Source organism: Falco naumanni, chromosome 1 (assembly GCF_017639655.2).
Source record: "Falco naumanni isolate bFalNau1 chromosome 1, bFalNau1.pat, whole genome shotgun sequence".
Lineage (NCBI taxonomy): Eukaryota > Metazoa > Chordata > Aves > Falconiformes > Falconidae > Falco > Falco naumanni.
The window spans coordinates 113588351-113615712 of record NC_054054.1 but is presented as its reverse complement, the minus strand read 5'-3'; the positions used below and the strand labels follow the sequence as shown (position 1 = coordinate 113615712).

At 39.1% G+C, this 27362-nt stretch overlaps 1 protein-coding gene across 4 annotated transcripts; it reads right to left on the bottom strand.

Annotated features, from left to right (window-relative positions):
• On the bottom strand, nucleotides 1-27318 carry MFSD11 (major facilitator superfamily domain containing 11). Of its 4 annotated transcripts, XR_005825542.1 has the most exons (16): nucleotides 24745-24980; nucleotides 24350-24521; nucleotides 22747-22802; nucleotides 21606-21713; nucleotides 21080-21159; nucleotides 20885-20981; nucleotides 18673-18731; nucleotides 16087-16228; nucleotides 15207-15247; nucleotides 13988-14053; nucleotides 11901-12026; nucleotides 10770-10944; nucleotides 9623-9758; nucleotides 8991-9182; nucleotides 2606-2818; nucleotides 1-342 (listed from the first exon to the last, which is right to left on the bottom strand). XR_005825542.1 is itself a non-coding variant. In XM_040579405.1 (15 exons), exons 3-15 carry the CDS (start codon nucleotides 24443-24445, stop codon nucleotides 9015-9017), a joined length of 1350 nt encoding a protein of 449 aa, XP_040435339.1. In that variant the 5' UTR covers nucleotides 24446-24521; nucleotides 24745-24899; nucleotides 27161-27318; the 3' UTR covers nucleotides 4122-9014. The 4 variants fall into 4 exon arrangements, 3 of the variants coding, with proteins under 3 accessions (XP_040435339.1, XP_040435328.1, XP_040435354.1); XM_040579405.1 differs by lacking the exons at nucleotides 1-342; nucleotides 2606-2818 and adding an exon at nucleotides 27161-27318 and having other exon boundaries at nucleotides 4122-9182; nucleotides 24745-24899; XM_040579394.1 differs by lacking the exons at nucleotides 1-342; nucleotides 2606-2818 and adding an exon at nucleotides 25880-26118 and having other exon boundaries at nucleotides 4122-9182; nucleotides 24745-24899.
• Nucleotides 27319-27362: the final 44 nt, after the last annotated feature.

Sequence of the window (27362 nt, the reverse complement as noted above, 5' to 3'; positions counted from 1 at the left end):
GCAATATTTATCTCCTGCATGAAGTTTCTGGGGCAAGGAATTTATTAATAGAGGAAAAACAAATCGAGTATTCACAGCAATACTTCACAGTAGAAAATACTGAGCAGTCTCCACATCTAAATATTATCGATATCCGAAGCCTTTAATTCCACCAGAGACAAACTGAGTTCATTTGAGAGTTTCAGTCAGTGACCCAGGAACATTATAATTTCTGCTAAGTATAGCCTCTCATGAAAATATTGATCATCAAACTGCACTTTCAGCTGCTTAGAACTTACCAGGGTATTCCCGCTCCTTTTCTCTGCAGCCTAAGCACCCGCCACCTTATGACTTCATCACCATCTGAAAAGAAGTTTAATTTTTAATGGTGTAACATGACCCTTCATTCCCGTCAAAACCGAGTGATACATGGACACACACAGAGAGTAAAGTCAAGCCACACCATGGCACGCTGCAAATCAAAAAGCCTGTGCAGAGGGACACAGAGCAGGCTTTCTGTGCTCTGCCCCAGCCTGGCTTCTAACGGACAGGCAGAACCTGTGCTTTGCTGATCCCTTGTTATCACTATTTACCCACACATCACCATTTTATAACTCCTGGATGCTTAAATGTGAAAAATAATCCTCTTGTTTTCCTTCTATGTATTTAAGCAGTCACCTCTGCTTTTTCTTTTACCTGTCCTGTTACCGACCTCGCCTGGCCATGTGGAGCTGCAACAGCCTTCGGCTCCCACACAAACTGAAATCTTTTGCTTTGATCCTGCAGTGAATCCAGACTCACAGTGTGGGTGAAATGGTGCTGGAAAGCAGAATGAGGCCCATTTTTTTTTTCTTTTTTCCAGAGTTTCAACTGGAGTGTGTGAAACTGTCCAAGCAGAACCAGCTTAAGCCCTAGGAACCCTTTCCCAGCCTGATCATGAATGCCAAGCATACTTTACTTGTCTGGTGAAAAAATTGCTCGTGGTGGGTAAAAGCAAGGTCGGATTGTCCATAGCCTTGGGACACCTCCAGGAATGCACCCATCAGCTCCATCCACAGCAGAGCCACCAGGTTCCCTGAGCACACACAGTTATCAGGGCAGGTTGAGCTGCTGAGCACCCCAGAGCAGCAGAAGTGACAGCTTTGCAAGGCAAGCCAGGACAGCCACCACCAGCAAGGGCACAGGCCCACCGCACCCAAACAAGAAGCAGCAACGGCAGCCCCAGCCAGCAATCCACAGACAAGGCAGGGCTGAACAAGTCACACCAGTAAGACCTGGTCAGGATCAACACAGTAGAAGGCCAGGCATGGGCATGCACCTACTTTATATCTCAAACAAGGATGACGGCAAGGACCTGAGCTCAGACACAGCTCTGGAGGGGAGCAAGAGGTTGGAGCAAAGTGGCCAGGCGGGCTGTGGAGCCAGGGGAATGGCCACGTGCAACTATTCATAGCTGGCCCGCAGCAGGGGGAGTCCCAGTGGGCATCTTGGGGCTATCCACAGCTGCTGGCCCTCCACTGGAGTCCAGCAGGCGTTTTCCTCAACTAACAGCATTACACAACATGCCTGGATTCCCCTCAGTACAAAGGCTCTTATCTAGGAAGCATGTCTTGAACACAAAGCCATGAAGCTGCCAGTGTTGCAGCATTCCAAGTCATCCTCCCCTCCCAATCCCAGTTTGGGATAAACCAACCAGGGACCAGTGGTTTATTTGTTTGCTGCAGAACATCATAAATATTTTCACCAACAACCAAACTTTTAAATCCAATTGCTTCTGCACGAAATGAAACCCAGTGTGCATAATGCCCTTTCCTTCCCCTACAGTCATTTTTTATGTGTATATCAAATCACAGCGGTGCTAGCATGAAAGCACAAAGCGTAGGCAAGTGCCGTGCCAGGCTGATCCTGACAAACACCCGCAGGGGTGCTGAGCACTGCCCTCTGCCACTGACTGTGAAAGGGCAGCATTCCATGTCTTACCAACACGTCTGAAAATTTGCAGAATTCAGTTTTTATGAAGCATAATTATTATAATTATTCATAAATGTCATTGAGATCTGCCTGTGATTGCTGCTCAGTTTCACTCTGCAAGGAGGGGAGCGAGGCCTGTGAATGTGATCCCTGTGACACTCGTTTTCCAGACAGTCTCACACCCTGTTCTCTCCAGTTCGTAATTCTCTCCAGTCACAGCACCAGTTTCCCCAGTGACTTCAGCACTGCCTGGTGTCTGCCTGTCGCGTGCCCCAACACACCCAGGGAGAGCACCAGCCCCCTGCCAGCACCGTTTGCCTGCTGCCTCTGAAGGCGGAGAAGTCATCCTGGCCCTGCGGGGAGGAAAAGCAACTCCTTTTAGCTGCAGTGGGTCACCTAACAGAGAAAACACCTAAATGGAAGTGGCAGCTGATGAACGAGTTGGTTTTACCCCGTGTCAAGCTTGGAAGTGGCAGTTGATGGACTCATCAACCCCCGTCAAGCTGAGCACAGGAGTACCTGACAGATGTCATTTGTATCCTTATAGCTAATAGGAATATGTATAACAGGAAGGAAGGTAGCTTAGAAATGTAGCCTGCAAATTTTAGATGAGCATTTAGAGTAATTTCAGCAAGGGAAAAGGATGAGTACTCACCACTATCCTCCACCTGTGCTTTCCTCCATCAGTCACGCTGCCTGAACAGGACAGAGGCACTCTGGCAGCTTGCAATTCTTCATGCTGCCTTTCACCACCAGCCACTCCATCCCATGGCAAAGGGGCCCAGCACGCAGCCCGGAGCATCCTCCGCTGTCCTGCTGCCACAGAGGAAACACTTCACCTCCTTAACACGATCATTCAGCACCGGAGCTGTTAAAACAAATGCTCTGTACTACAGTTATACTTTTGCAAGCATTAAAAAAAAATGATGTATGGTGGTGAGGCTCTTTTAAACAGGTTATTATCTATGTAATTGGCTAGTTGTTCTGTTTGCTTTTTTTTTTTTTTTACAAAGATTAATAATCATAAACTCTGCAGGTCAGGCATTATCACAAGATGAGAGGCTTTGACAATAAGCAGTCACCACTGCATTTAGTAAGGATGCTTAATTGAAGCTAATTTCACTAAGTGACCTTAACAAATAGCAATTTCCCTTTAATATGACAGAATGAATGATTTTTTTTCATTTAAGGCACAAAGTTTCTCAGGGTTTTTTTACCCCTTCATGATCTAGCTTTGAAGTGCAAACTCCTAAATGTCCTTTTATCCAAAGATTCAAAGGGCTGCACACAGCAAAAGCTAACCTGCAAGGTTCTTTTCTACTTGTTCACATAAAGAATTTTACAGTCAGCTATTGAATACAGATTCCTCCTCTCAGAAATCAGAATACCAAGGCCATCCAAAGACCACACTAGTGGAACCACAGTGGATTTTGATGAATGCGCAAATGACTGAATCTTGAAGGAAAAATGCAACAAGCAAAATTTGTCTGTACTGGCCTCCTTGCCTAAGGCACTTCTTACCTTCCCTCAGCATCTTCATCTCTGCAATTGTATTTTTTCACATACAACCCAGCCAAACAACAGCCAGCAAAGCTGTTCCCAGTTGCTCCCCCTGTGCCTGCTAACTCCAGGACTGACTCCTGCCTTTTAGCTGAGCAGTTTCTGACTGGAGAACAGCCCTCCACATCTGCATTTAATTTTAGATAAAGAGAACCCAAATACTCCACAATCCTGATGAATTTTGTGGAGTCTTTCAGACATACAACACTTGAGTTAGGAGAACAACATCTGAAGTCGTCGGAAAGCATACCGGGAAGAGGAACCCACAAAACCCCCACAACATTAGACATGTTCTCATCTCAATAATGGCATCAGTTTTCTTAAGATGGGCTCTCAAACAGGACAGGGAAAGAAAACGGGAGGCCAGGACTGACGCAGCCACCCTGCTTTCCCCAAGACATTTCACTAGTCTACACTATGACTAGAACGAAGCGGTTCAAAGCTTGGTAGCACTAAACCAAGCATTTTCATTTTCCTAAGCAGGCCCTCACAGGTGCCACAAAGCACTTCTGAGACCCGTCAGCTAAGACTGCATCTCCCTTTTCCAAAGCCCGCGGCACAACTGTTTAGTGACACAAGAAATTCTGACAACCAGCATATTAACAAAAACATTGTCTGTAATTCACTTTTATTTACGTGGCTGTGTCCATGAAAAGAAATACACGAAGGGTAAGTACACTCGAAATCAGCATTTTCATTAGGATAAATCACTGTGTGAGCCTGTTCCCAATTATCATCAGTTCTAACCCAAAGACACCTTTTATTAAGGTAAAAAGGTTTCAATCATTCAAACTTCTGCACAGTGTCAAAATGTAAACAAAAGAGAGGCGCCAGCTTGGAGAAGGACATGTCAACAGCTGAAATAACTAAGATAAGAGAGAAAGTATGAAACTAATAGAGCCAATGCCAGCAGCAGCTAAATGCCCAAACTCCACTGAACAAAGCACCCCCTTCATGTGCCCACTGAGAATTCTTCTCAGTTCCAGCTTTGATCACTCTTGCACTCTACGGGTGTTTCCTCCACTCTCACATTACTTCTCTGTGGTACTAGCACAACCTCTAAAATTAAGCTTATCAAAGCATAGTTTTGAATTTATCCATGAAAACAACAACAGTCTCAATCAACCTTGCTTCTGAACCAGTGTGGTTGTATCAGCATGGCAAGTATCTTGCTAAGCAGCTAACTTCTTAACTTCATCTCTATCTAAATTCCCCCATTTATTAATATTTCTGCCAGCATGTTAGAAGACCCAGCAGGGAACAAGGAAAATACGGTATTAACTACTGCTGCTATTCAATCAGCATAAGTGGGGCTACAAAACTTGCAAGGAAAACAGTGATATGGATAAAGGTTTTGAAAATGCATTTCACTAGAAAAATGAATGATTGTGATTGTAAAGCCCTGTCATAACTAACATACTTGCAAAATTCCAGTTAAAGTTGAGTACTGTGTCTAGTAGCACGATGTTGAACATAGTGGTTCCTAATTATACTGACAGCAAAGAATTAATCAGTGCCTTAAAAGAATCCTTGGGGTTCTCTGCATACACGCCCACTCTTCAGAGGCACGCTGCTAGGCCACCTCCGTAGTGTTAATCACTGGCACTAAGGCTGGTGTCCAGGGAATCACATTCCCCAGCCGAAGTAAACTTGTGGAATTCGATTAAAGTCAAGTGGAACTTCGTCTGGTTCACTGACACACAGTCCTGAATTTATGGTTTTCCACGCTTAACTTCCTGCTGGAATTTGCTGGTATAACGTTATAGAAAAATAATTTCTTTCCAGTATAAAGTGGTCATAAAAATTGACAGAACTATACCAGTAGAACACTTCTTGTTTTTAGTAACTATACCACAGGAGAGACCTTGGAAAATGTTATGGGGTTTCCTAGTGGGTTTTGGTTTAGTTTCATGGTTTTTTGTTGTTTTGGGGTGGGTTTTTTTACTTTTTTGGTATCCTTTATGAGTCTAACTGTATTTCCAGTAATTTATAGATTAGAATTATTTATAAAGAACATTTTATAAATGGTTATTTTCCTTATCTCTAACACAGATTGCACCTAATGAAATTAACACAACAGAAGTAAAATCACATGACTTAATTATGAACAAGGTCAACAGTTGTAGAAGTTTTCTTTTTCCATACATTCATATATCAAAAGGCAAACCAAATGGCAAGACAAAAATATAGATATGCTTATATGATATGCATTAAATACTAATTTGTAGCAGTTTCTTTGGCACTCAAATGTCACGAATATCAGGTTTTACTTTCTCTTTAGCATTTGTTTGAAAACCAGATGGGGATGTGATATGTCAAGATATTAAACTTTAGGGTAAGAGACACCTTGAAAGGATTAAAAAAAAAACACCCACAAATGAAAGAAAGGCTTGTTTTCAATAAACTCAAGCAACTTAATGTGTAATTTCACTTACAAAGATAAAACCCCTGATATAAAATAAAGCCACAGTACCACAAATACAGCAAAAGCTTTTTCTCAAATCCCACTTAATTTAACAGCAATCTCCCAATTCAGATTAACACAAAATTGTTCAAAGGCCAAGGAGGCAAAATGAATGGGGGGCTGGTAAATGCTGATAAAAAGATCAAGAGATGGAATCATAAATGGATGTCAGCATTAACTATTCTTAATATTGCTGTACAAAAAAATTTGACCAAACTAACAATTGTCTGTAGCTGGGTAGATTTTTCCACCTCCTGACAAATCAAAGACAAATAAACAGGTGAAAACCAATCACATCATGATCAGCTTGACTAACTGAGAACTGCCTCTTCAGATCAAGTGTCAAAATCAATAATTACATAGTTAATAGTTTAAAAAATGGCTATTCATGATGCAGTTTTGAGAATTTCATGAGTTCTTGTAAAACTTGTCACAGAGCAGTAATACTTCGCTTTAATGACCCCATAAATAGCTCTGAACAGCCTTCTAACATTATCTGATACTGAGTCAGACCAAGCAGAACAGAGAAAAAAGGAGAAAAAAAAAGCATCAAGATTCACAGAGGTACTGAAAATCCCCAAGTCCTAGTTCATTAGTATCCCTGAAAGTCAGTCTCAAAATGCTTTTGAAACTACATAAACTTAGCAATTTTCTTTAATTTCTAATAAAATAGTTCATGTAACTCTTGTATGGCAGATGAACATCACAGAAGTTCATCACTAAAAAGGGGTCAATTTAAGAAGTAACCTCTTGAGAGCCGTAATCTAGCTACAATTAAATGGCATTACTTTAAAAGCATTTATAACTTACTTCATCATCACAAGACCTGAGAATAATTTTTTTTTTGCCCCATAAGGGGAGGGACTGTAAGACAAAAATTATTCCTTGTGAACTTTCAAGTCTTCCTTCTCTCGTTGATATGTAGGGGAAAACAGGTTCCAGGAAAAGTTCGGAGACAAAAGTCAGTAATTCCCCATCTTAAAAAAATCTTTTTATCCCTTTTGGTACTTGGTAGAAAATACAAATGTGTAGCAACAAAAGAATTCTAATCACTAACAGCATCCTATCGTTTATACTTTTTATGGTGCTCAGTATATAAAAATAGTATGCTTCAACTTACAAGATAATAGGAGTGCATAAGAGAGAGGCATTAGAGCTGCTAGTCACATTAATCATACATATTGATTGGATACTGAATGCTTTTTCAGTTTGTCTGACAAATTGGAATGGCTTCAGTAGCCCCTCACTCAAGTGTGTGTTATATCTGATTCTCTTTTACATCATTCATTAAATCTCCTGGGAATACATAACGGCTTTCTCTCCTGTCTGTCCTCATGGATTTCTTTGCTTGCCAAATGTTCAGGTGCCCTCTCATCCTCCCATTAACACTTCACTGATCTCACAGCAAAAAACCTGCAGTGAATTTCAAAATCTCTTTCTATATGCCTTTAAAATAATCCCTCTCTGCTGTTTCCCTGTGCATGAAGAGGGCTGTGCTTCGTGGGAATTGTGTTACATGTCCTTTGAGAGCCAAAGTGACAGCATCTGTCACAGAAGATACCATAGTCCCTTCACCAAGTTTAACCTTGGGTACACCTGTGTAGTTACAATGTGCAGGAGCTACTAAACACATACTGAGGTGACTTTTTTTTAATTGTCTTTAAAGATAGACATTAACATTCTGACTGTGCATAAAGAAAGGTTGGTGAATGGTACTTTACTAAAAATAGCTACACGGAGTGTCTAGAAACACCTTCTCAGCGTTCTATACCTACTCTCGGTTGCATCTTGTTTGCCTGCTAGACAGAAATACAACTGCAAGTACTACGGAGTCATGTAGACAGATAAAATCAAGGTGAGTTGCACTCACTGCCTGTATTCTATCATCTATAACAGTTTTTGCATTAAAACATAGTTACTATGCTAGTAACCTCAGGTTTATATTTGGCAGAATAAGATTACAGTACAGTTTTCCCAAAACATACTGAAGGAACAGCTTAAGTCAAGCATTTCAGGTATTTTTACACTATGCAGTAGAAGAAACACCGCAGGATTATTCTTAGAGTTCACATTTTGAGTCTATTTGTACTTAGTTGTCTTAGACAATGCTTCCATCACAGAATATGATGAAAATGTCATCAAACTCAAAAGAACTATCTGGGAGTCTGGGAGGGAAGTCATGTTTTATGGTCCTTCACATAGCGTTACCCTGAGAAAGTTTCAGCAGCTATCCCAACACAGTTGGATTCTGAGATGCTGAACCAAGAGACTGTTTTCAATTAACAATACTTCACAGATTTCAGGATCACATCCTGAAGATGGCTAAGGGTAACTTGTAAAAATCTTTCGTGTCACACTACAACCTGATCCACTTTCTTAAAAACAAACAAACGAACAAACAAACCCACCCATAGATCCGATAAAATTTAAGCAGATGAAATAGATTAATAAACAAATGACTTGGAAGCAAGGATCTGGGTGATACAGAATAAGGCGGCAACACTTCCCACAGAAATACTTCTGCGTATCTAACTGATGAACAAGTCAATAACAAATTGATTTCAGTTGTGCAGGCACATTCTGCAATATAATGTACCTTATAAAAATATCACTCATTCAAGACTAGAATTCAACTGTCTGTAGAACTAGAACAGAAGAAAAATAATGTAATAGAAAAGGGAAAAAGCAAAACTGTAATTCTGTAGTGCATGGTAGAGTGAAATTAGGCAATTACATTCTGAAAGGTACATCTCAGAACAGACTTGTTCAATACACAGATCCCTACATTTCCTTCCATTTCTAATACTGGATTTTTAAGAACACGCACAGCACACTCAGTTGATTAAAGCATGAAAAGAAGCCTTTCAAATTTGGCATTTTTTTTCTCCCATGTTTCACATTCAATTAGACTGATGGTGATTTAGTAGTAGCTTCCTCCATCTTAACCTCCACAGCAACCTGATCTTTTCACCTTCTCACATCACTTCACCATAAATGTGCCTGTGTTTTTCCTTACGTTGGACTAGGCATGGTATCCAGATCAAATGCTGCTGTAGTCTGAGCCACGGGCAACAAGAGCTGCTGCTGCTTTCCACTCCACTGTAAAGAAGGTCATTGTTCCAAAGAAGCCTACAATCACCATGATCAGGAGTTGCCACTGCAGAAGGAAGTAGTTGCTGTAGAAATATGCAACTGCAGCACAGATAGACTGAGAGAAAAAACACAATGTAAAAAGATTATCAGTGGAGATACCCAGGTTAGTATTTGCAACTCTCAGCAGTATGCTTCTGTAGAAGACTTCATTATATCTCAACATATGTCTTGATGATATACAACAGATTTAGTTTTGACTTGTTATTTAAAGAGTGTTCACTGTAGAAAACGAACACCAAACCCAAAAGTGTTTGTAACATTACAAGTGCAGTCCTCTGGTATTTCAAAACAGTTCGTCTAGAAACAACACAGCCCAAGGCTTCAAGACAACAGTCTAGAAAACTATTTCCAGTTTTACAGCATCACAAACTATACCAAAAGCCAGACAAAATTCTCTGCAAAAACAACATTTTTCTCAGCTCATTAAAATACTCAACCCAGTATTTCAATAACATTCTAACAGTCATACTTCCAAAAGGCCGTGTTATGTAATACCTGAACAAATTTAAAGATGGCAAAGGCAGGAGCACTGTCTTCTGAATACAGGAATCCTAAAATGCTGAGGAGCTGGGTGTTAAAGCAGCTGTCCCCCAGGCCCAACAGAAAGCTGCAGAATATGGCCACCTCTTTGCTGAAGGAGAAAGTGAATCAAATTTAAAAGCCATTCATTCAGCAGCTTACACATCTATAAATTATTTTTGGCAGACTTATTTGGAAACTGAGAATGGAAGAAATTTATCAAACTTTAAATTTCCCTGGAAAAAGAACTGGAAATAACCTGGCTTGGCAAAAAGAATAGTTTCATCAGATTTTAATTGCTTGAATGCTAAGACTTCTGTTACTGTTACCTGCAGTCAATTCTACACTGAATTAGCACCACTAAAAGAACTCACGTTGGTGCTTGGAGCCACAGAACTGCCAAGGCTGTGATTAAAAGCTGTGACACACACACGGTGAGTTCATAAAAGCTGCAAGAATATTAGAGAAATACTAATTCATCTTACAGAAAAATACTCCAGTTAAATATATAATACTCACCTGTGCAGGCACAAATGCTGAGAATTGCAAGTAGCAGCTGTGTCTGTACAAACTGACAACGCTGCATTTTCACACAAACTGGCAAAAATGCAACCCCAAAAGAAAGTTGCAGTGATGAGGTAAGAAAGCTCCCTATGTTCCTCCTCTAACACTGAGCAGTCTAAGAGACAGGCATAGCAAGGCTCCAGCTACACCAAGTGGACCCTGACAACGAGCACTGAAAGACTTTGGAAACCAGCGCAAGGCTGGTGCTGCCTACTGTAGCAAAACTGAGCCCAACACTGTTTTAAAATAAACTGAATTCCTAATATCTAGTACAATAGCTGTTGGTCTTGCTATTGCACTAGATGTCAGGAATGTCAGTTCTCAAGTGACAGAATTACTACCAAACACCCTCATGCTTTTTATTCTCATACCATTTAAGTTCCAAAATTGGGTGCACGCTGGTAGAATATCTACCTTTAATAAAAATAAAATTCCTGAAAGCTTTTTCTACGGAGTTAGCCACTATGCAGAAAAGAGGTTTCAAGGAATTCTCTGTTAGAGGAACAAGCTGTTTATACACATCTTGAGTTATACCAGCTAAAGGAGGAAGTTTACATACCTTGGAATCATATAAGCAACATCATTTGTTCCTTCCATAGGAGCAATAGGGGCATCATTTGGCATGTTGAAAAAAATTAAATAAAAGGCTATGAAATGAACAACAATCCCTAGCATCACAACAGGGTTCCTGCCGAAGCGATTATTCTTGCTCAGTAAACCGAAGATTCCTCCACCTGTAGCAGTGGAAAAAACTGGATAATTAGAACTGAAGACGTAAAGAACCAAATTTAAATACTGAAAAAAAATACTTTAAACTTCCCCATATTGGTTAACTGAAAAATCAACAGACATGAAAACAGCCCCAAGGAGTTTGCCAGATCTGCCAGCCCCATTTGCCAGATGACACAAAACTCTGGGTTGCGAGAAGTGTCTGATAAATGAGGGCAGATTTATCAGATGATTGCCAATGAAGACACTTAACCTTTTTGCAAGTATTTTGCCAGCAGCCACTGTTTCCTCCAGTACTGCAATAGCATTAAGTGAAAGTGGATGGCCTTGTGCTTAGCTCTTAATTGCAAAAGCATGCATCTCTCTATGGATCCAAGTTGCTAGTGAACAAAGGCTATGCTTTTTTGTTAAACACTGTAAAACTTGAGTTTAAGCAAACAAATATATTTACTTAATGAATATTACCCCAATTTAATCTTACCCAAATATCAGATCTCACTTAACACAAACTATCTTTTTAAAAGAAATCTTTAGGGTACCAATTTATTAAAATATTTAAAATAGTTACAGTACCACTTAAGAAATAATACAATGTAAATATAATACTATTTTAAAAGAGAATATCAAAATGCTGGTAATTCCCTAATAACATTGTAGCCTAAATGTTTCTCTCATTCCAAGTCTTATGTATTTCTTTGCACTAATCCAAAAAGAATGCAAAATCTTAGAATTCATAGTCATCAGTATTTCACATACTAGTCCATATCCACTTTATGCAGTATAACTCACAGTGCAGTAAGGAACCACATTGCCAATTTTATTTCCAGTATTTCTTTTATTGTTCACATAATCATTCCTGTAAGCTTGACAGATACTATTCAGTTAAACCGAAATAGAATTTTTATTAACTGTATCATCTTAATCTTTTTTTTCGTCTACAAGATAGTAAATCTAGACTCACCCAAAATTTCTCCAACACCAATAAAAATACCAGAGAGACCAATAAGGCTTTTCTCTTCACTGCCAAACCTATTCACAGCACCAATACATGTTCCATATACTCCAGAAAAGAATGTTAATTCCAAACCTTTGAAGGAAACCAAACAAAATTGATAGATGAACCATTATGAAAGTTATGAAAAAAATCTTCATGTCTAAAGGCTGTTTCCCCCTAAGGTATCTTTCAAATACATATATTTAAATGCTCTATGTGTAACAGAAGCAAACAGGGAATTTAAAACTATGTGATTATAATATTGTGCTATGCCAAGTTACAAAAACTGTATTAGAAAAAACAGTGTCACTAAGTGTGCGCTTAGGTTCAGTACTGCTGCTGTTGCCACAACCCCTATATATTGTTTATACTTCTACTTCTCAAGAACTTTGGAATTTCATCCAAATGAAAACTGTCATGTGAAATAATACTTACAGTAATTGAAGAAATAAAACACCACTGCAGTGTAATATTTTTCTCCACAAGTTATGGCATTCCTAAGAAAGTCCCTGCATCCCCAAATACCAATAAGGAACCAAGACTCCTAAAATGGACTGCTACTTTTCTATACATACATAATGAATTAAAACTGAGAAAGAATGATTGCTATTTAAAACACTTCTTTCTTTCTATTGCCATTACTGTGAAGAAAGGTGACATAGCTGAGTCCAACTAGCACGACTATAAGCAGCCATCAGTATAAAAATAATAGCTCCTTAACAGAAAGTATATGTAAAACTATGCAAAGTGATATGCCTAAACAAAGAAAAACAGTTCAAAAATAAAACTGTTTCTAATTTACCTCCTTTACCTTTTGCTACTGCAAAAATACAGTACACCATATCCTGGTGTACATGTAGCAGGCTACCTAACATGGTATATGAACTGCATAGCTTCAAAAAGGGATAAACTTTGAGCAGTCTTAATAATCTGACCATCAATTTTGAAAATAAAATCTTTCCTTGGCCTTAGAGGATTTTGTATTTTCCTACATAAAGAGGCAATATTGACCAAGAGCCACCAGATGGCAGCAGCTATTTTTTCAAAGCTGGCCTCATTTTTTTTCTACTACCTGTAAAACTAAATTTCAGATTAATCAGGCAAAACCTGATTGACTCCCTTCCCTTGTTCTCTTGCTTCATATTCCCATTGCACTAAACATCTACGAGGAATTCAAGTTAGTTAATCAGGGTTAACACAACACTGGAGATACTGTGAGGTAAGTTGTAACTCAGACTAGTGGCTGGTGCAAGCTGACTGCATAGCTACTATTGAGATTTCTCTACCAGCAGCTGACTGTACCCTTCGGTAGATGCTATGGCACTCCCTATAGTTTGTTCACATCTAAGTTTTTCTTTTCACCTACAAGAGCTAACAACAATTTTTCATAACGGTGACTCAGAGCTGAGGTACTGAAAATGCATCTGTTCTTCCTAAAACTTAATTTGATCATAAGCAGAACTAAGGACCAAAAATCCCCTTTAAATCCATTAAAGGCTCCTGCCACAGCAAATACTAATGAGAAAAAGTTGGAACATTCCTAAACTTTTTCCCAATAGAACAAAGACTAAAATGAGGACTGTTAGAAATCTCCCACATGTTAATCAAGATGACATTGCAAATGTAATGTACAAAGCTTTTTTGGTTTTTTATTTTTATTTTATTATTTTTATATATATAAATTTAAATATAAAAAATATATTTAATATTTTAATTCAAATGCAATGAAATTGCATTAAACATGATCTAAAACCTATTGATAGTGTCATGCCAAATCACATAAAAGCCAGCTATATAAGTTTTGCCTCCCTCAATTTGGGACCCAGAAGTATACTAAACCACTAGTACATCTGTCAGTACTTGCAAATTTAGGTGCACCCTTCCTCCCATACAGAAATGCTTTCCAGCACACAGAAATGTCATAAGTGAGTAATCAAAGTTAATTAAAATATTCAAGTAATGTTTGCAGAGATACGGGATTGCAATTCTGCTCTGGGGTTAAAATTCAATGTCCTGACACTGCTACATGATTTTACAGTCTGCTTGCTTCATACCTGTGTAGGCTGTTGTAACACTGAGAAGCATGATCTCTTTGGTGAAGCTCAGCTTTATAGATTTCTCTGTAAAGACATAATAATGCAAATTAATATAACTTCTGACAACACTACTAAGATAACTTGCACTTTCTTTTGCTCTCAGCTTAAGGTAAAAATAGGCTAAAACGATGCAAACTGTGACTTTATTACAGTAAACAGAGTGCTAAACAAACCCACCCTGACCTGCCATTTAAATGAAATGTGGTGATCTGAAATTCTTTTTTGTAAGAAATGCAAGTGGGCACTATTAAAGAGGGTATACACAGTTTTCAATTAGCAGATAATTTTCTGCTCATTGTATTTTTGTATTCTCTCTCAGTTCATTGCAGTTGTCTCCTAAAAGGATAAATGAATTCTCAGTGAAGATCCCTGTGTTCTCAAAACACACTTAACAGTCACAAGCAGACCACATCAAAACTGCAAAGGAAACTGCAGATGCCACAGTTCAAAGTTGTTGTTAACTGGTATAATTTAGTGACAAAATAAAACAGTATGAGTGAATTTTGTAATTTAAAAAAATTTAAAAATTTGTAATTTAAAAAAAAACAAAACCAAACAACTTTCATGCACTAGCTTTCCCAAACAGTGACCTGCTCTTTTTGTGCTTCTCTATATAAGGATGCTGATGTAAAATAGCTTGGATTTGAAACTACATCAAACAACTAACCTTCCACACCTCTCCTAGTCTACACTAGTATGTAATTGAAGTCTACTTCACTAACTTTACCTGCAGTCAAGCTTTGTTTGTATTATAGCGTCACCTGAAAGGAGCACTTCTGAAATGCAGATAGCCAGCTCACACCAATCACACATCAACAGTAATTTGCCCACACTGTGCCACACACAGTAATTTGTTCAGGGGTTCCCAAGCTTTTCCAGTTGAAAGCCCCATTTTGGCTAGGATCAAAACTGCAAATTCTCACACAGACAACTGAATTCCTGTTCAGGCTCAAAACTCATTCATCTCTGGTCTGAAAACCACTGTCATCTGGCAGTCATTTTTCTAAGCAGGCCACCCCTAAAGTGGAATAACTGAAATGCATTTTAAAAACTTATTTGCTCATAAGTTTTTGTTCCAAGTGATTTGTACATAAACGCATTTTCAGCAGAACCATGGAGAGCTGCAAAGGCTATGTCAGTATTTTTTGAAGCAACTCTTAGGTGACACAGTACTTACTGAAGGCAGCCACTGCTCTCGTCACTTTGTTTCGTGCAGACCTGGGAAAATAAATTACTTGGTCAAAATGGAAAAAGAATAATCACACTGTATTGCTGTGCTGGAAGGCAGCTTAATTTCTCAAATTTTCTGTACATTTTCTAGCCCATCACTATATGCTAGAATATGCTAGTGTATTATTAAAAGTTTCTGAGAATCTAAACTACCAACTACAAAATTTATTTGCCTTCTGCAGTAGTGAATGCCATTCAAAAATTAACCTGCTTAACTGAACCTTTCTTCTGAGCATTTTTAGCTTTAAATATTTTTTCATGGGCATACTTACTGACATTTTTCTAATATTTTCATTGTTCTTTAAACAAAGCAAAAATATATGAACTGATGTCTCAGGCAAAACTGCACTGACTATCTGTGTACCTAAGGAATTGTGATGTAAATATCAGGGTGGCATATATGTATTTAGAGATGATATGAAAAACATGTTTCAGTACATAAAAGTTAACCTATAGAAAGGAATTTATTTCTGCTTATTCCAGCCTTTAAACTGGTCTGACGAAGGCAAGTCAGACTATGAAAGGCAGACACCTGTTTAATAATAATCAGTGGAGAACAGAGGTAAAAGATATCTCTCCAAAGGCACTTACTTGAAGTGGATAAAATGGGCAGTACTACACTCCACTCTTGAGAATGTCATATAAAGAACATCAATTCGCACTTTAGTTAAAGTACGACACTTTTCTACTAAATCTATAAATTGTACAGGTGGTTCATAACATTCATGTTTCCAGAGTAGAGAGGAAAGTAAATGCATGATGTTCAGTTGAGGAACAGGAGCACAAATGAGTGTATGTGACAACATGTTATTGCCAGGAGCACTTACAAGCTGTCCCCCAGGATTTCGTTAGTAGAATTTTCCTCCCCTGGGGCTTTTGTGTCTTCTTGTTTCCTAATCAGAAAGAACAGAACTGTGCCCACAAGACTGATAACAGTCAGAGCAATGAAGACAGTTCTGCGATCACTCTCTGTGGAAAAACAAACAAGAGTCATAACTAGATGTGCAAAAGCAGTTCAAACCAACTCAGCCACCTTCAAAGAACTAATACAAACGTACTACATATCGGTATTTAAAATGCATACTAATTTTCTAACTTACCTTCCACATGGAGTAAAAGGTACCCGGCTGCTGGCAAATTCCTGTCTCAGTTTTATGATGCTAATAAAATATCAGCATATTAAAGACTGTCACTCACATTTTCTGCCATGCAAAGGCTATGACCAAGGAGGAACCAATTAACAAAGAAAGTGCCTAGCTTATTAGCAAAAGAAAACACATCTTTCAAGGCTTACATAATTCAGAGCGGACATAGCAAGCTACCCCAAACCCCTTCAGATTTCTAAGAAAAGCCTTTACCAGCACCAGAAATACTAGCACTGTATCATCATCAACTGGTAAGCTTGTAAAATACAAAGGCCTTAAAACCACTGAAACCTCAGTAACCGACACAGCACACAATGTGCACCTGGAGAAAGGTAACCACTGCCCTATGCGCACCAGCTCTGCTGCACCAACCAACTTGTTTAGCATGGACAAGTCTAACACAGAAGTCACACTCATTTACAAATATTAAGCAGGGGGTGGGGGGGGAAGCCAAGAAACAGCTAAGAGTTCTGATTGAACTAGCGCATGATTCTGAAGATATTGCCTATGCTCGTATTTATTTCCACTTTAACTTAAAGGTAAAACTAAAATTTTTCTAAAAATAACCCATGTATAATGATTACAGATCAAAACCAGAATATGTGCTTCACCTTGAAATACCTGTACTATTTTTATATAGGTAGTAAAAGGAAGCAGGAACTGATTTTTAAATACTGCTAAATTTTCTGATAACAACATTTTTTATAAAGTGCAGTTTCAAGCCAGGTTGGATGACTTTGAGCAACCTGGTCTAGTGGAAAGCGTCCCTGCCCATGGCAGCAGGGTTGGAACTAGATGATCTTTAAGGTCCCTTCCAACTCAAACCATTCTATGATTCTATGAAGACATTTAAAGATGGAGGAAAATATAACAGCAGAACTCCCTCACCGTTAATTGCTCTATTCTGTGATTAGCAAGAGCAATGAAATTTAAAATGCACAAAAATTCAGGCCCACCAGGTTCTAAGTGTCTCCAATACTTTCAATAACATTTAAACCCTTGTATTAAAGGTGAGGTAATGTGGAAGATGATCTTTAAAAATTAACCTATGCTGTGCTACCAAGCTTGTGTTTGTGGAGAACCTGAAAAGAGAGATCTAACAGAAGCATGAAGTGGACTATTCACCTCAACAGGGCAGTATTTCTGAAGCCTGATAATTACCATTTAAAAGTCAACATCTTATTCCGACTTGACTAAAGCAGAAGTATCCTTATCTTTTAAATGTTAAAAGAATTGACCATGCTAGTAGATACTTTACTTTAAGACTACAATAAGAAAAACTCTCACAGTCATTATAGAACAGGACAATCAAACCTATTTGTTTACAAAACGTTGTTTTTTCCAGCAATGCTCAGTTTTTATAATCAAATCTTTGATTTTGTTCTATTTTCACCACTGCAGTTTTCTTAGTTCACTCTCCCCACCTACCTTTCCTTGCTTAAAGGTGCCAGAAATCTCTGCCTTAAAACCACTGAGTTTTAACCACTATGCAGCTTCTTAAGAATATTAGCAAAGTCTACTGTTCTTTAATTCCTGCTCTTTACCAGTGTAGCATGATGTCAAACGAAAAAACTACAGTATTAATTACAATCCCATCAGGAAATTAGTCTTCATAAACTATGCCAAGAATGGAAGACTGAGTTCTTTACACAGCCTGCCAGCAATGCTGCCAGTTCAAGCAGCAGCAGCAGCCTGCTCTCAGTCCAGCTGCACATCTCAACCTCTGTCTTCCTGCACTACTTTGTGCCAGCGCAATGATTAGTGCAGCCATGAAGTGAACAGATATGGTTTTCTTTTTCTTTATTTTATAAGTTAATCTCCATTCTGATCTAAAAGGACAGTCTACAACACAAACTTACTTTGGAACGGGATAGTGGTATATTAAAGGTACAGCCATTCCAGAATATCTTTTCCCCAAAATATGTGTATTTTGGCATAAGCGTGTCTGCACAGGGAAAAATCCCAGAATAACTATTGAGGAAAACCTTATCCTAAACTAGCATTCTGAAGGATTTCATAGACAATGTCCTAAAGGAAGGTACTCAAAGTGCATTGCATGCTGGAAAACACCACACATAATACAGGGGCTGTGAGTACCATGGAACACTGAGTCAAAAACATACTCCAAAAATTGTCTAACAATAAATTGAGAAAAAATTGTCTGTTATTGTGTAAGTTTCTTGCCACTTTCCCATTCGTTACTTCATATGTTTTTTCATGCTACCATATTTTAAAGAATGGCTTCACATATAAAGAAGCAATACCCACCTGATATGTAAGTTTTTCCTTGCCAAGCAAAGTATATATAGAGGTTTCCAAAAAACAAGCTGTAAAAAAAAAAAAGACAACAAAAGTGAACAGCACTTTTTGAAGTAAGATTAATGTTGTAGCACCACAGTAATACTAATCTATGCACAAAAAAATACTGTACCATTGTGAAAGAAATAAAAGACACTAGTCACTCCCCATGCAAACTGCTTACTCTGTATAAAACTTCAAACACAGTAGAGGATTCTTCCCCATAATTCTGGCTATTCATTTTCAGCAATCAAGACTCAAGGTAGTACCAAAAATGAGGCAATCTGCACCTAAGTTACCTCTAATTTTGGAATGGTGTAGGTTAGAAACCCAACATATTTATGGAGATGATTTTGTAATACTTAGACGAGTCATGTGTCTTGTCTGAAGTATTGCTCCAGCAATGCTGAATTGGTTAACAGGTGAAGGAAAATTCTGCGTTCCTGCCTACAGTTTCCTGAAATACAGTAATTCTGAATAGTGATTCAAAACAGCATTGAAGTCAACTTTCCTCATACAAAGCCATTCATTTTACTCATTATAAAACACACATTAGTTGGGTTTGTGGAAATTGCTACTCTGATAACATATTGATATGTTAATCTGGAACCTGAAACTTAAGAAACATAAGAAGTAGCCACTGGTTCAGACTGATGTTCTGCTAATCCAGGTTTCTGTCCCCACAACAGCATTAGCAATGCCATCTAGTGCAAGCTCACCAGCTTAAACACTTTCTTCAATTCATTCCCTTCACCATCTCCCAATATCCAGAACTGCAGTATTGGGGATGGTAAAACGCATCTCTCTTCAGGAACCATTTGTGGACCCTGTTGCCAACAAATTTGTTTGATCCTTTCCTGATCTTGCAGAAACTGTCCAACCCCATACCCTCCAGTGGCAGCAAGCTTCAAAAATTTATTGCCTAATGTATAAAAAACCACTTCATCTGTTTCAAACCAATCCTCTTCCAGTCCCACCAAGTGACCTAAGTTCTAGTAAAGCAGCATTTGGTGAGCAACAGTTCTAAATTCAGCTCTCCTGTGGGCTTCATGTTTTGGTAACTCACCAGTATAATCCTCCTCACCTGATTTTTCTCCAAAGAAAAGAGTCCCAAACTTTTTAGTCTCTCCAAGTCAGCAGCTCCATCTTCTTGCATAATTTCATTATTTTCCCCTATAATCTAATTACATTACATTCTCCTGAGAGGCATAACTGTATCTGCACAAAATACTCAATGGCAACAACCACATCCACTACCTTTCTCGATGCCAAGCATTTTCTTGACTTCTTTGGTTGATGCAGCACTCAAACCTTAATATCAGAGAATGATTAACAGCAAGCACAAGAGCGCTCTTCTTACTTTTGACTGCCAGGCCCAGCTCCATCACCTTCACTTCAGTTTGTCAGTGAGCAGCAAGGTCTGGCTGCTCCCTTAGGGAAAGGGGGCTACGAGTGAAGGGGGAATAACACATCCAGCAGAGGAGATGCCTTATCAGCTAAAGCCCAGCCCTGCAGTACTCAAGCAGGGCAGATCCAAACATTGTAGGCAGGGTCAACCAAGAGTCCAGGCCACCATACAAGTTTGTGTTGACAAGGCAGGTCTGAGATCAAGCCAGGAAGCCATCCCACAGGCCAGACTCAGTCGAAGATAAGAAATCAGTCTGTGGACTTGTAGACTGGGATTTAGACCATCAGGATCCATAGCTAAACACGTGTACGGCTGTGGCTGAGCTGGAGACCCATACTCCTCCAATGCAGCACTAGAAGAACTGAAGCTCCACGGCTGGGTTTAAACGGGGCTCCTGAGCCCGTGGGCAGATGGGAAGGGTGTGGTGGAGGTGCTAGGTGAGGTTGTTCACAACCATTAGGGCTTATTAGTGCACTCAGCATCCTGACACAAATCAGCACAGCCCTCAACAATCAGCAAAATTTTTGTTGTATATCAAACACTCCCCTAACAAAAATGTATCTTTCTAGCATGTTGAGAGCAGAGGCTTGCAGTATGTAACTTTTGTTCTTTAATGCACAATAGCAATAAAAATGTTGCTTCCAGCTCTCCCTCCCACTTCATTGACTGCAAGGTACCAGTGGAGTATTTCTTGATGCAGTCTCCCACTTCTCAAAAAATGTAAAAAGTAGAATGTGTACACAACCAAAGAAAAGATTAACAGATAAAGCTTACCTGGACTGTAAAAGTGCCCAAAATACTCCACTGTTCCTTCCAATGGTGTTTTCATCAGAATTTACAGTCAAGCAATTTCCCTGTGCTGTCCAGAGTACTGAAATATACCAAATATATTGCTCAGGAAATAAAAATGTTTTAGAGGTATATTCAAATATAGCAAAGAATAATAAGCAAGGTAAGAACAATGCTTACCAGCAGCTGCAATGCCAATAAACACAGAAGCAGTGTAGAAAGCCCATGTAGTAGGTTGGATAAAAACTGCAATGTACAGGCTAGAATAGAGCACATCAGTTTATTGAATATAGACTTAAAGTGGACAATGATCTTTTAACAATCGGATATCTCACTTAGCTTCCTCTAAATCAGCTACTCCCTCCTAAGTAACATGGAAAAAGTTCAGGTCATAGGTCATATGTGAAATAAGGTAATCTTTTTACTCCACTAAGTATGTAATTTTTTTTTAATATATATAATCATTAATCTGAGACCACAACCTGAACTCCACAGTCAGCAAATCTGGAAATGTTGTGGAAAAAATACACTCTGTTTCCAGTAGGCTGAAGTACTCTGCAGTTACACATCTACTAATACACACAGTATCTCTGCAAGATGCCTGCTTAGCTAGTACAATTTCATGCATGACATGGTAGCCTTAGGTATGAAAAAATGAAAGATAGATTTCAAAGGAAGCAGACAAAAATTCAGAATTAATACTTACCTATAAAATATGCCACTAACAACCATGGAGAGCTGAGGTTCTACTATTGCAACCACTGACGGTGATACAAGATTTGATGCAGAGAATACTCCATAAATAATAGACATGCTACATAAATAAACAACAAAAATGATTAAGTACTTAAAATAAAATATCGGTTGTAAGTGCAGCTGATTTAAGAACGTTCAGTTGATTCCAAAACAATTAAGTTAAGTACATAAATAGCTTAAGTAACTGCGTAACTTTTGTGGTCAAACATTTCCTTCCTTTCTTCTGCTACCTTCACTTACTGCACTCCATATGGGAATACAGGACTGTACAAGTGGGTTTCTTGGATTGCTGAATAGTCCCAAACTACTGCAGGCAAGCACATCTTGTAAATTATAACACGCATTTGTCAAACTGTGCCACAACAATAGTTAATTGTATTTTGTGTCTCATACTTCTAGAGAATGTTCCAGAGCCTCATTTGTCTATCAGTGAGGTATTCATTTTCTGCCAATACACCACTGAAATTTTATAGGTATGTATTGTGCCAGTTGTATTTTTAGTTTAAATTAAGACAGTAAACCTTTCAAAGCAGCAACCAGGTTTTCCTATATGACAGATTAATTGGCATACAAAAGGTCCCTGATCATGCCTGGCGAGTTCAGCTACACCAGTGCAATAAACAAACAGAACGGCTTTTTGTGGCTTTGCTTCTCATCTTTCTGACTGCTCCTTTCACACTTATGTTGCAGTATTTCCTGGAAGCTGATCCACACCACCCCTCCTATGCACACACACAGAAGTGTACAAGGGCAAACAACCAACAGCTTAGTTAGCAGTTTTATTTATTTTAAAACTTCCACATTTGCCATCTCCTAAGATAAAATGCTGAGGATGTGCTGACTGTGTATGTATGGTGGGTTTTCTCCCTACAAAGAAAACATACAAAACCGATAATGTAGTTCAACTAGAAAGAATTCAGAGTAGAACTAGAGAGAAGTGAGAAGCCAATGTTTTAAACTGCTTTTAAGTACATTATTAAATTGTGAAGTCAGCAGAACACTACAATCTCGTGAGGGTGTATCTCTATCAGATGGAATTAGAACTAGCTTCACCCTGCAATGAGCAAAGTAATAAGATCTGTGTAAATTACCTTGTGTAGCCACTGCCATGAAAATCCGTGTTGTTTAAATTTGTGATAACAGTTTGCTGTGAGGAGAAAATCATACATTGTAATACGTTAGAATGTATCTTGTAGTTTGAGAACACTTGCATCGGTTTGAAGTCAGTATCAAACGTTAGAACTAATCATTAATAGACTCTACAAAGTACTTAAAATAAAGTGTTAATTACAACTCACAACACCTCCACAATGAAAGTGAAGGAGACATTTGGCAGGGAAACATCTGTGTTTGAAGCAGTAATTAGTACTTTAGGATTATATCATGATTTCATCAGAGACCTTAAAATATTTCACAAAACTTTTGCTTCACTAAAAACCTCTCTTCGGTAGGTATGTATGATCATCTTAATTTAAAATGTAGGGGAGAAAGGAGAAGTTTCAAAATACTCTTAATTTGACCTAACTATGAGCTTCTGGTAAGAGTTTCCATCCTTTTTGTCTTCCCGTTATTCCCTTGTTCCTTTTTTTCCCCCTTGAATCAGCTTCAGTGATCATGAGACCATGTAATTAGTTGGACTGGAGGGCAGATATGATTGAAAGCCACTTCTAATGACTTTAATGACAATAAATTACATGATTGCATGATTACTAGGTTCAATTCAGTGAGGTGCTGTGAATCATTGCAGAACTCTAAGATCACTGGGCTGTACTTATGTACTCATGTACAATATCACGCTGCACTATGACTTTTACAAAAACTATCCTAAGTAGTTATTTCTATAATGCAGTGAAGAACATTTGTCTGTCTGAACCCAGAAAGGATTCTTGCATGCAAGAAAAGAAAAGCTGCAAGACCTGTAGGCTCAAGAGGTATGTTGAAATCCGTGCTTCAGGCGTGTAACTAATACTGAAAGCAATGTCAACAACCCAGTAAGTTAGAGGATCTGGGCTAAGTCTGCCAGTAGCAGGATTCTAAGAATTTAAGTAGTAAGAGGGTAATCTTCTTTTAAAAATAAATTTGGTTTATGTTATGCTCAGTTTTGCTTCAGCACTCGAATAGATACATGATACTAAAGCAGTAAATTACAGATATTCAGATGGAAGGTGACTTGGCAGTTTTGGCAATTGTGGAAGTCTGAGTGCTTCTCAGACTTCCCCCTCAATGCCTAGTTAGTTAGAACAGAAAATTATGTTAGATTAAGAAAAACACTCTAGGAAAAACTAGGTTCATGGTTAATAATAACAACATAGGCAAGTGTTTTGAAAGGGACTATACAGAATAATTAGAAATGTGGAAGGTCCAATGTAATTCAACTGTTAAATATTGCAAGTGTCAAAACAGACACTATTTTAGGGTGCAAACATTTTATAAGATTAATTTCCTACTTTCTAAGCAATCAGGCACAGTTACAGGTGTAGCTATGCTATCTTAAACAAAATAAACTGCTTAATTATCCAGTTAATGAACTTAATCTAGTTAACACTAAACCAAAAGCAAGAAGACAAAATGTCAAGGTGTCTTGCACATTAAAAAGATCCCAAATAAAACAATTCTTACATTAGAGTACACAAAAGACAAGAAAGGATTCATAACTGTGATACAAATGCGGCATGTTTTAAAATTCACACCTACCGCAATATTTCCACATGTTTGGAAAGCAGTGAATATAAACATAAATGAGACTCCCAAAATAATTATGTTGAAAAGTTTTTTTGATTCAGGAGACATTTTATGGGGTTTTGCCAAGTCCTCAGCTTCAGTTTGGAAAAATTCTTATTTTCTTCTAAAAAGTTCCTCTTAACCTCTGTCAAAAACAAACAAGCAAAAAGAATAAAACAAAAAAAAAAAAGCAAGCTTCAAGAATGAGTTATTTAGGGCTACTGATTAGCTGCTAGGACATAACCATCAACTAATCAAGAAATCTGGTAACTCTTAAATAACATACAGTAAAATCAGTAACTCAAAAACAAACTCAAAACAACAAAGAAAGGTTTGGTACAAAAGGTACAGACCAAGATTCTCTCTACCTTTTCCCATGAAGTTAACAGAGCAGACTGCAGTAGGTTACTTCATGACATCACTTTCACAAACGAAGCAGTTTTCCAAATATCAAGCTAGTTCATCGGCTCAGTTTCCTGCCATTGTTCTAAATCAGAATTCTGGTCCACAGCCTTTAAATCACCTGACGAAGGAAAGATGAGACATTTGTACACACAAGTCATTTCCATGCACGTTGGACAGGAAATAAGGACCATTTCACAATCTAAATCAGCTGACCCAGCCTAGAAAGCCCTTGTGCACTATGGGAAATGAAGTTTTAGGAAAGTACACTTTTTTCTACTTAAAAAGGTAGAAATCTTCTAATCATTAAAATAAAAAGAGCTGTACTAGCTTTTAAGAACTATAATCTCTATCCACTAAATAACACCTGGCAAGATAAAAAAAAAAAAAAAGTCTTAGAAAGTCATCTAAGTTAACTGCTTAATTAGCTGAATTCAAACACACAGAGTCATTCCAAAGAGAAAATCATTCCCACCACAGAAAAACTACGTATCTCGGTGCCACCACTGAGGCTCTGCACAGTGCTTCTGCCTTTCATTGTTTCAGTGACTCAGGAAAGGGTCTTCATTATCTTTCACTGCTTAGTCTCGAGGAGCAACATTAGTTTTTAGCAACTACCTACCCTTAATATTTTATTTCACAGTACTTCTAAATAATACATTTAAGACAACTGATCTATAACTTGTGACGGTCTCTGTTAAAACGTCAGCAAAACTAAACATCAGCTGAACGGCTGGGTTTTACTGTTACTGTCTTCTGTCCGTTCTATTGGACCTCCAAGGCAGGATTAGAGCATTCAGCTAAACCAGCTCCACTTAACTGCCGCCAAAGAGGAAAGGAAGGAAATCCAGAACTGATTGAAGTAAATGACAAACCACCAAATTTTACTATCTACAGTAGAGGACTTCAGTAAAATCTGCATCGCAACTGTTGTTACATATTTAATATTCTTTTGATCCCCAAGCTGTATTTTCTAAAAAATGTAGTAGAATATCAAGGTGTGTTTTTTAACACAAGCAAAGCTCTCTTCTTCCTTTTTTATATTATGAATTTGTAGTAAGAGATTTTTAAGATCCCCTAGGCACTGTGTCCCACTCATACCTTCTTCCTGCGGTGCCAGCACAAGCATTCATCTCGCTGCATGGCAAACTGGGCTGATGTGCTGGACCAATTCTTTTGGCAAGAGCAGCGAAGTGACTGACATTTGGGAGGAAGGGACACAGTCAGGTCTTTTAGGGAACTCATTGTAAAGATAAACTTCACGTTCCTCCTTAAAGCATTTCAGCAGACAAATCACAAAATTTTGAATCAAAATACTGAGGGGGAAAAGAATAAACCATACAGCATAAAGAAATACAAACTAAATAAAAATAAAATAAAAGTAAATAAAAATAAAATAAAAGTAAATAAAAATAAAATTAAACTAAAAAAAAGATAAGAACTAGCACTAGTTTATTTGATTTCTTATGTCTTTTGTGGCAGGAAACAAACTGTTGCTTCTGAGTATATATTGATGTCACTGTTTATTTTCAGACTTCTTCAGTGAAAAAAATATTAAATACAATTACAGTAAGAATAAGGATTTAAATTCTAATAGCGAATTTTCTTCTCATATTGATACTGTCCCTGCATTAAAATGATCAGTTGAGAATTGTCTCTTCACTTCTACTTTCTTTTTTCAACATAGCCTTGGGAAACAAGATGGCTAGAAACATTTGTGGCTTATGAGAACTAGGTACTGTAGTTCACCACTGGGACTTTGGGCCCTTTATTCAGGACCTGAAGCGACAAGGCCACAACTTTTGGGGCTGGGCGAGCAGCTTTCACTGAATTCCCTAGGCAAAACTCCGGGAATCTGCCGCTCGTCCCGACCCGAGGGCTGTGCTGATCCCCCCCGGTCCCGTGCTGCCGCGGCACCAACCGGCCGGGCGCGCCCTGCGGAAAATCCGGTTCCGAACGTTCCCCAGCGCGGCCCGCGGCTCCCGCAGGCAGCGGTGCGGCCGGTACCGTAGCCTGCGCCACCGCTGCGCGCGTCCCGCCGCGTCCCCGGCGGCTGCGCCGGGCAGCGCCAGCAGCAGCAGCGCCCCCCCACCCGCCAGGCCCCTCGCAGCAGCGGCTGCAGCGAGAGCGGGCAGCGCACAGCGGGCACGGCAGCCGCCCGAGCGACGGGCCCGGCCCGGCCCACCACCCCTCGCAGCGCTCTCGCCCCCTCGCAGCACTCTTGCCCCCTCGGCCGCCGCCATTTTAAACCGTCACCTCCCTGCCCACGCGAGAGGCGATTCCCTTCGTTAACAGTTGTTGTTTTTTTTTTCACGCGGCGGGGCTTCCCCGCCCCTTCTCCCCCTGCCAGGGGTTGGCCTCGCCTTATTTCCGTTTTTTTACCGTTTTCGGCACATATTGTTCAAAATTTCCCCGCCTCCGCCGAGTCCTTCCGGGTCACGGCGGGGCCCCCTCAACGGTCACCGCTAACGGCGGCTGCGTTATTAATTGAGAGGACGGTTTTCTGCGCGCCCTCCCAAGCCGCTTCCGGGATCCCCGGCCGGTGAGGAGAAAAAAGCCAGCGGCTGCGGGGCGCGAGGCGGGC

What these genes read in the sequence shown, in the direction of transcription:
- MFSD11 (XM_040579405.1), bottom strand. Translation starts at nt 24,445, where the DNA reads ATGTCTCCTGAATCAAAAAAACTTTTCAACATAATTATTTTGGGAGTC. An exon ending in TATTGGCATTGCAGCTGCTG is followed by an intron (nt 20,982 to 21,079) that starts GTAAGCATTGTT and finishes GGTATATTTCAG; the next exon opens with TACTCTGGACAGCACAGGGA. An exon ending in CCATCTTTAAATTTGTTCAG is followed by an intron (nt 9,183 to 9,622) that starts GTATTACATAAC and finishes TTTTTCTCTCAG; the next exon opens with TCTATCTGTGCTGCAGTTGC.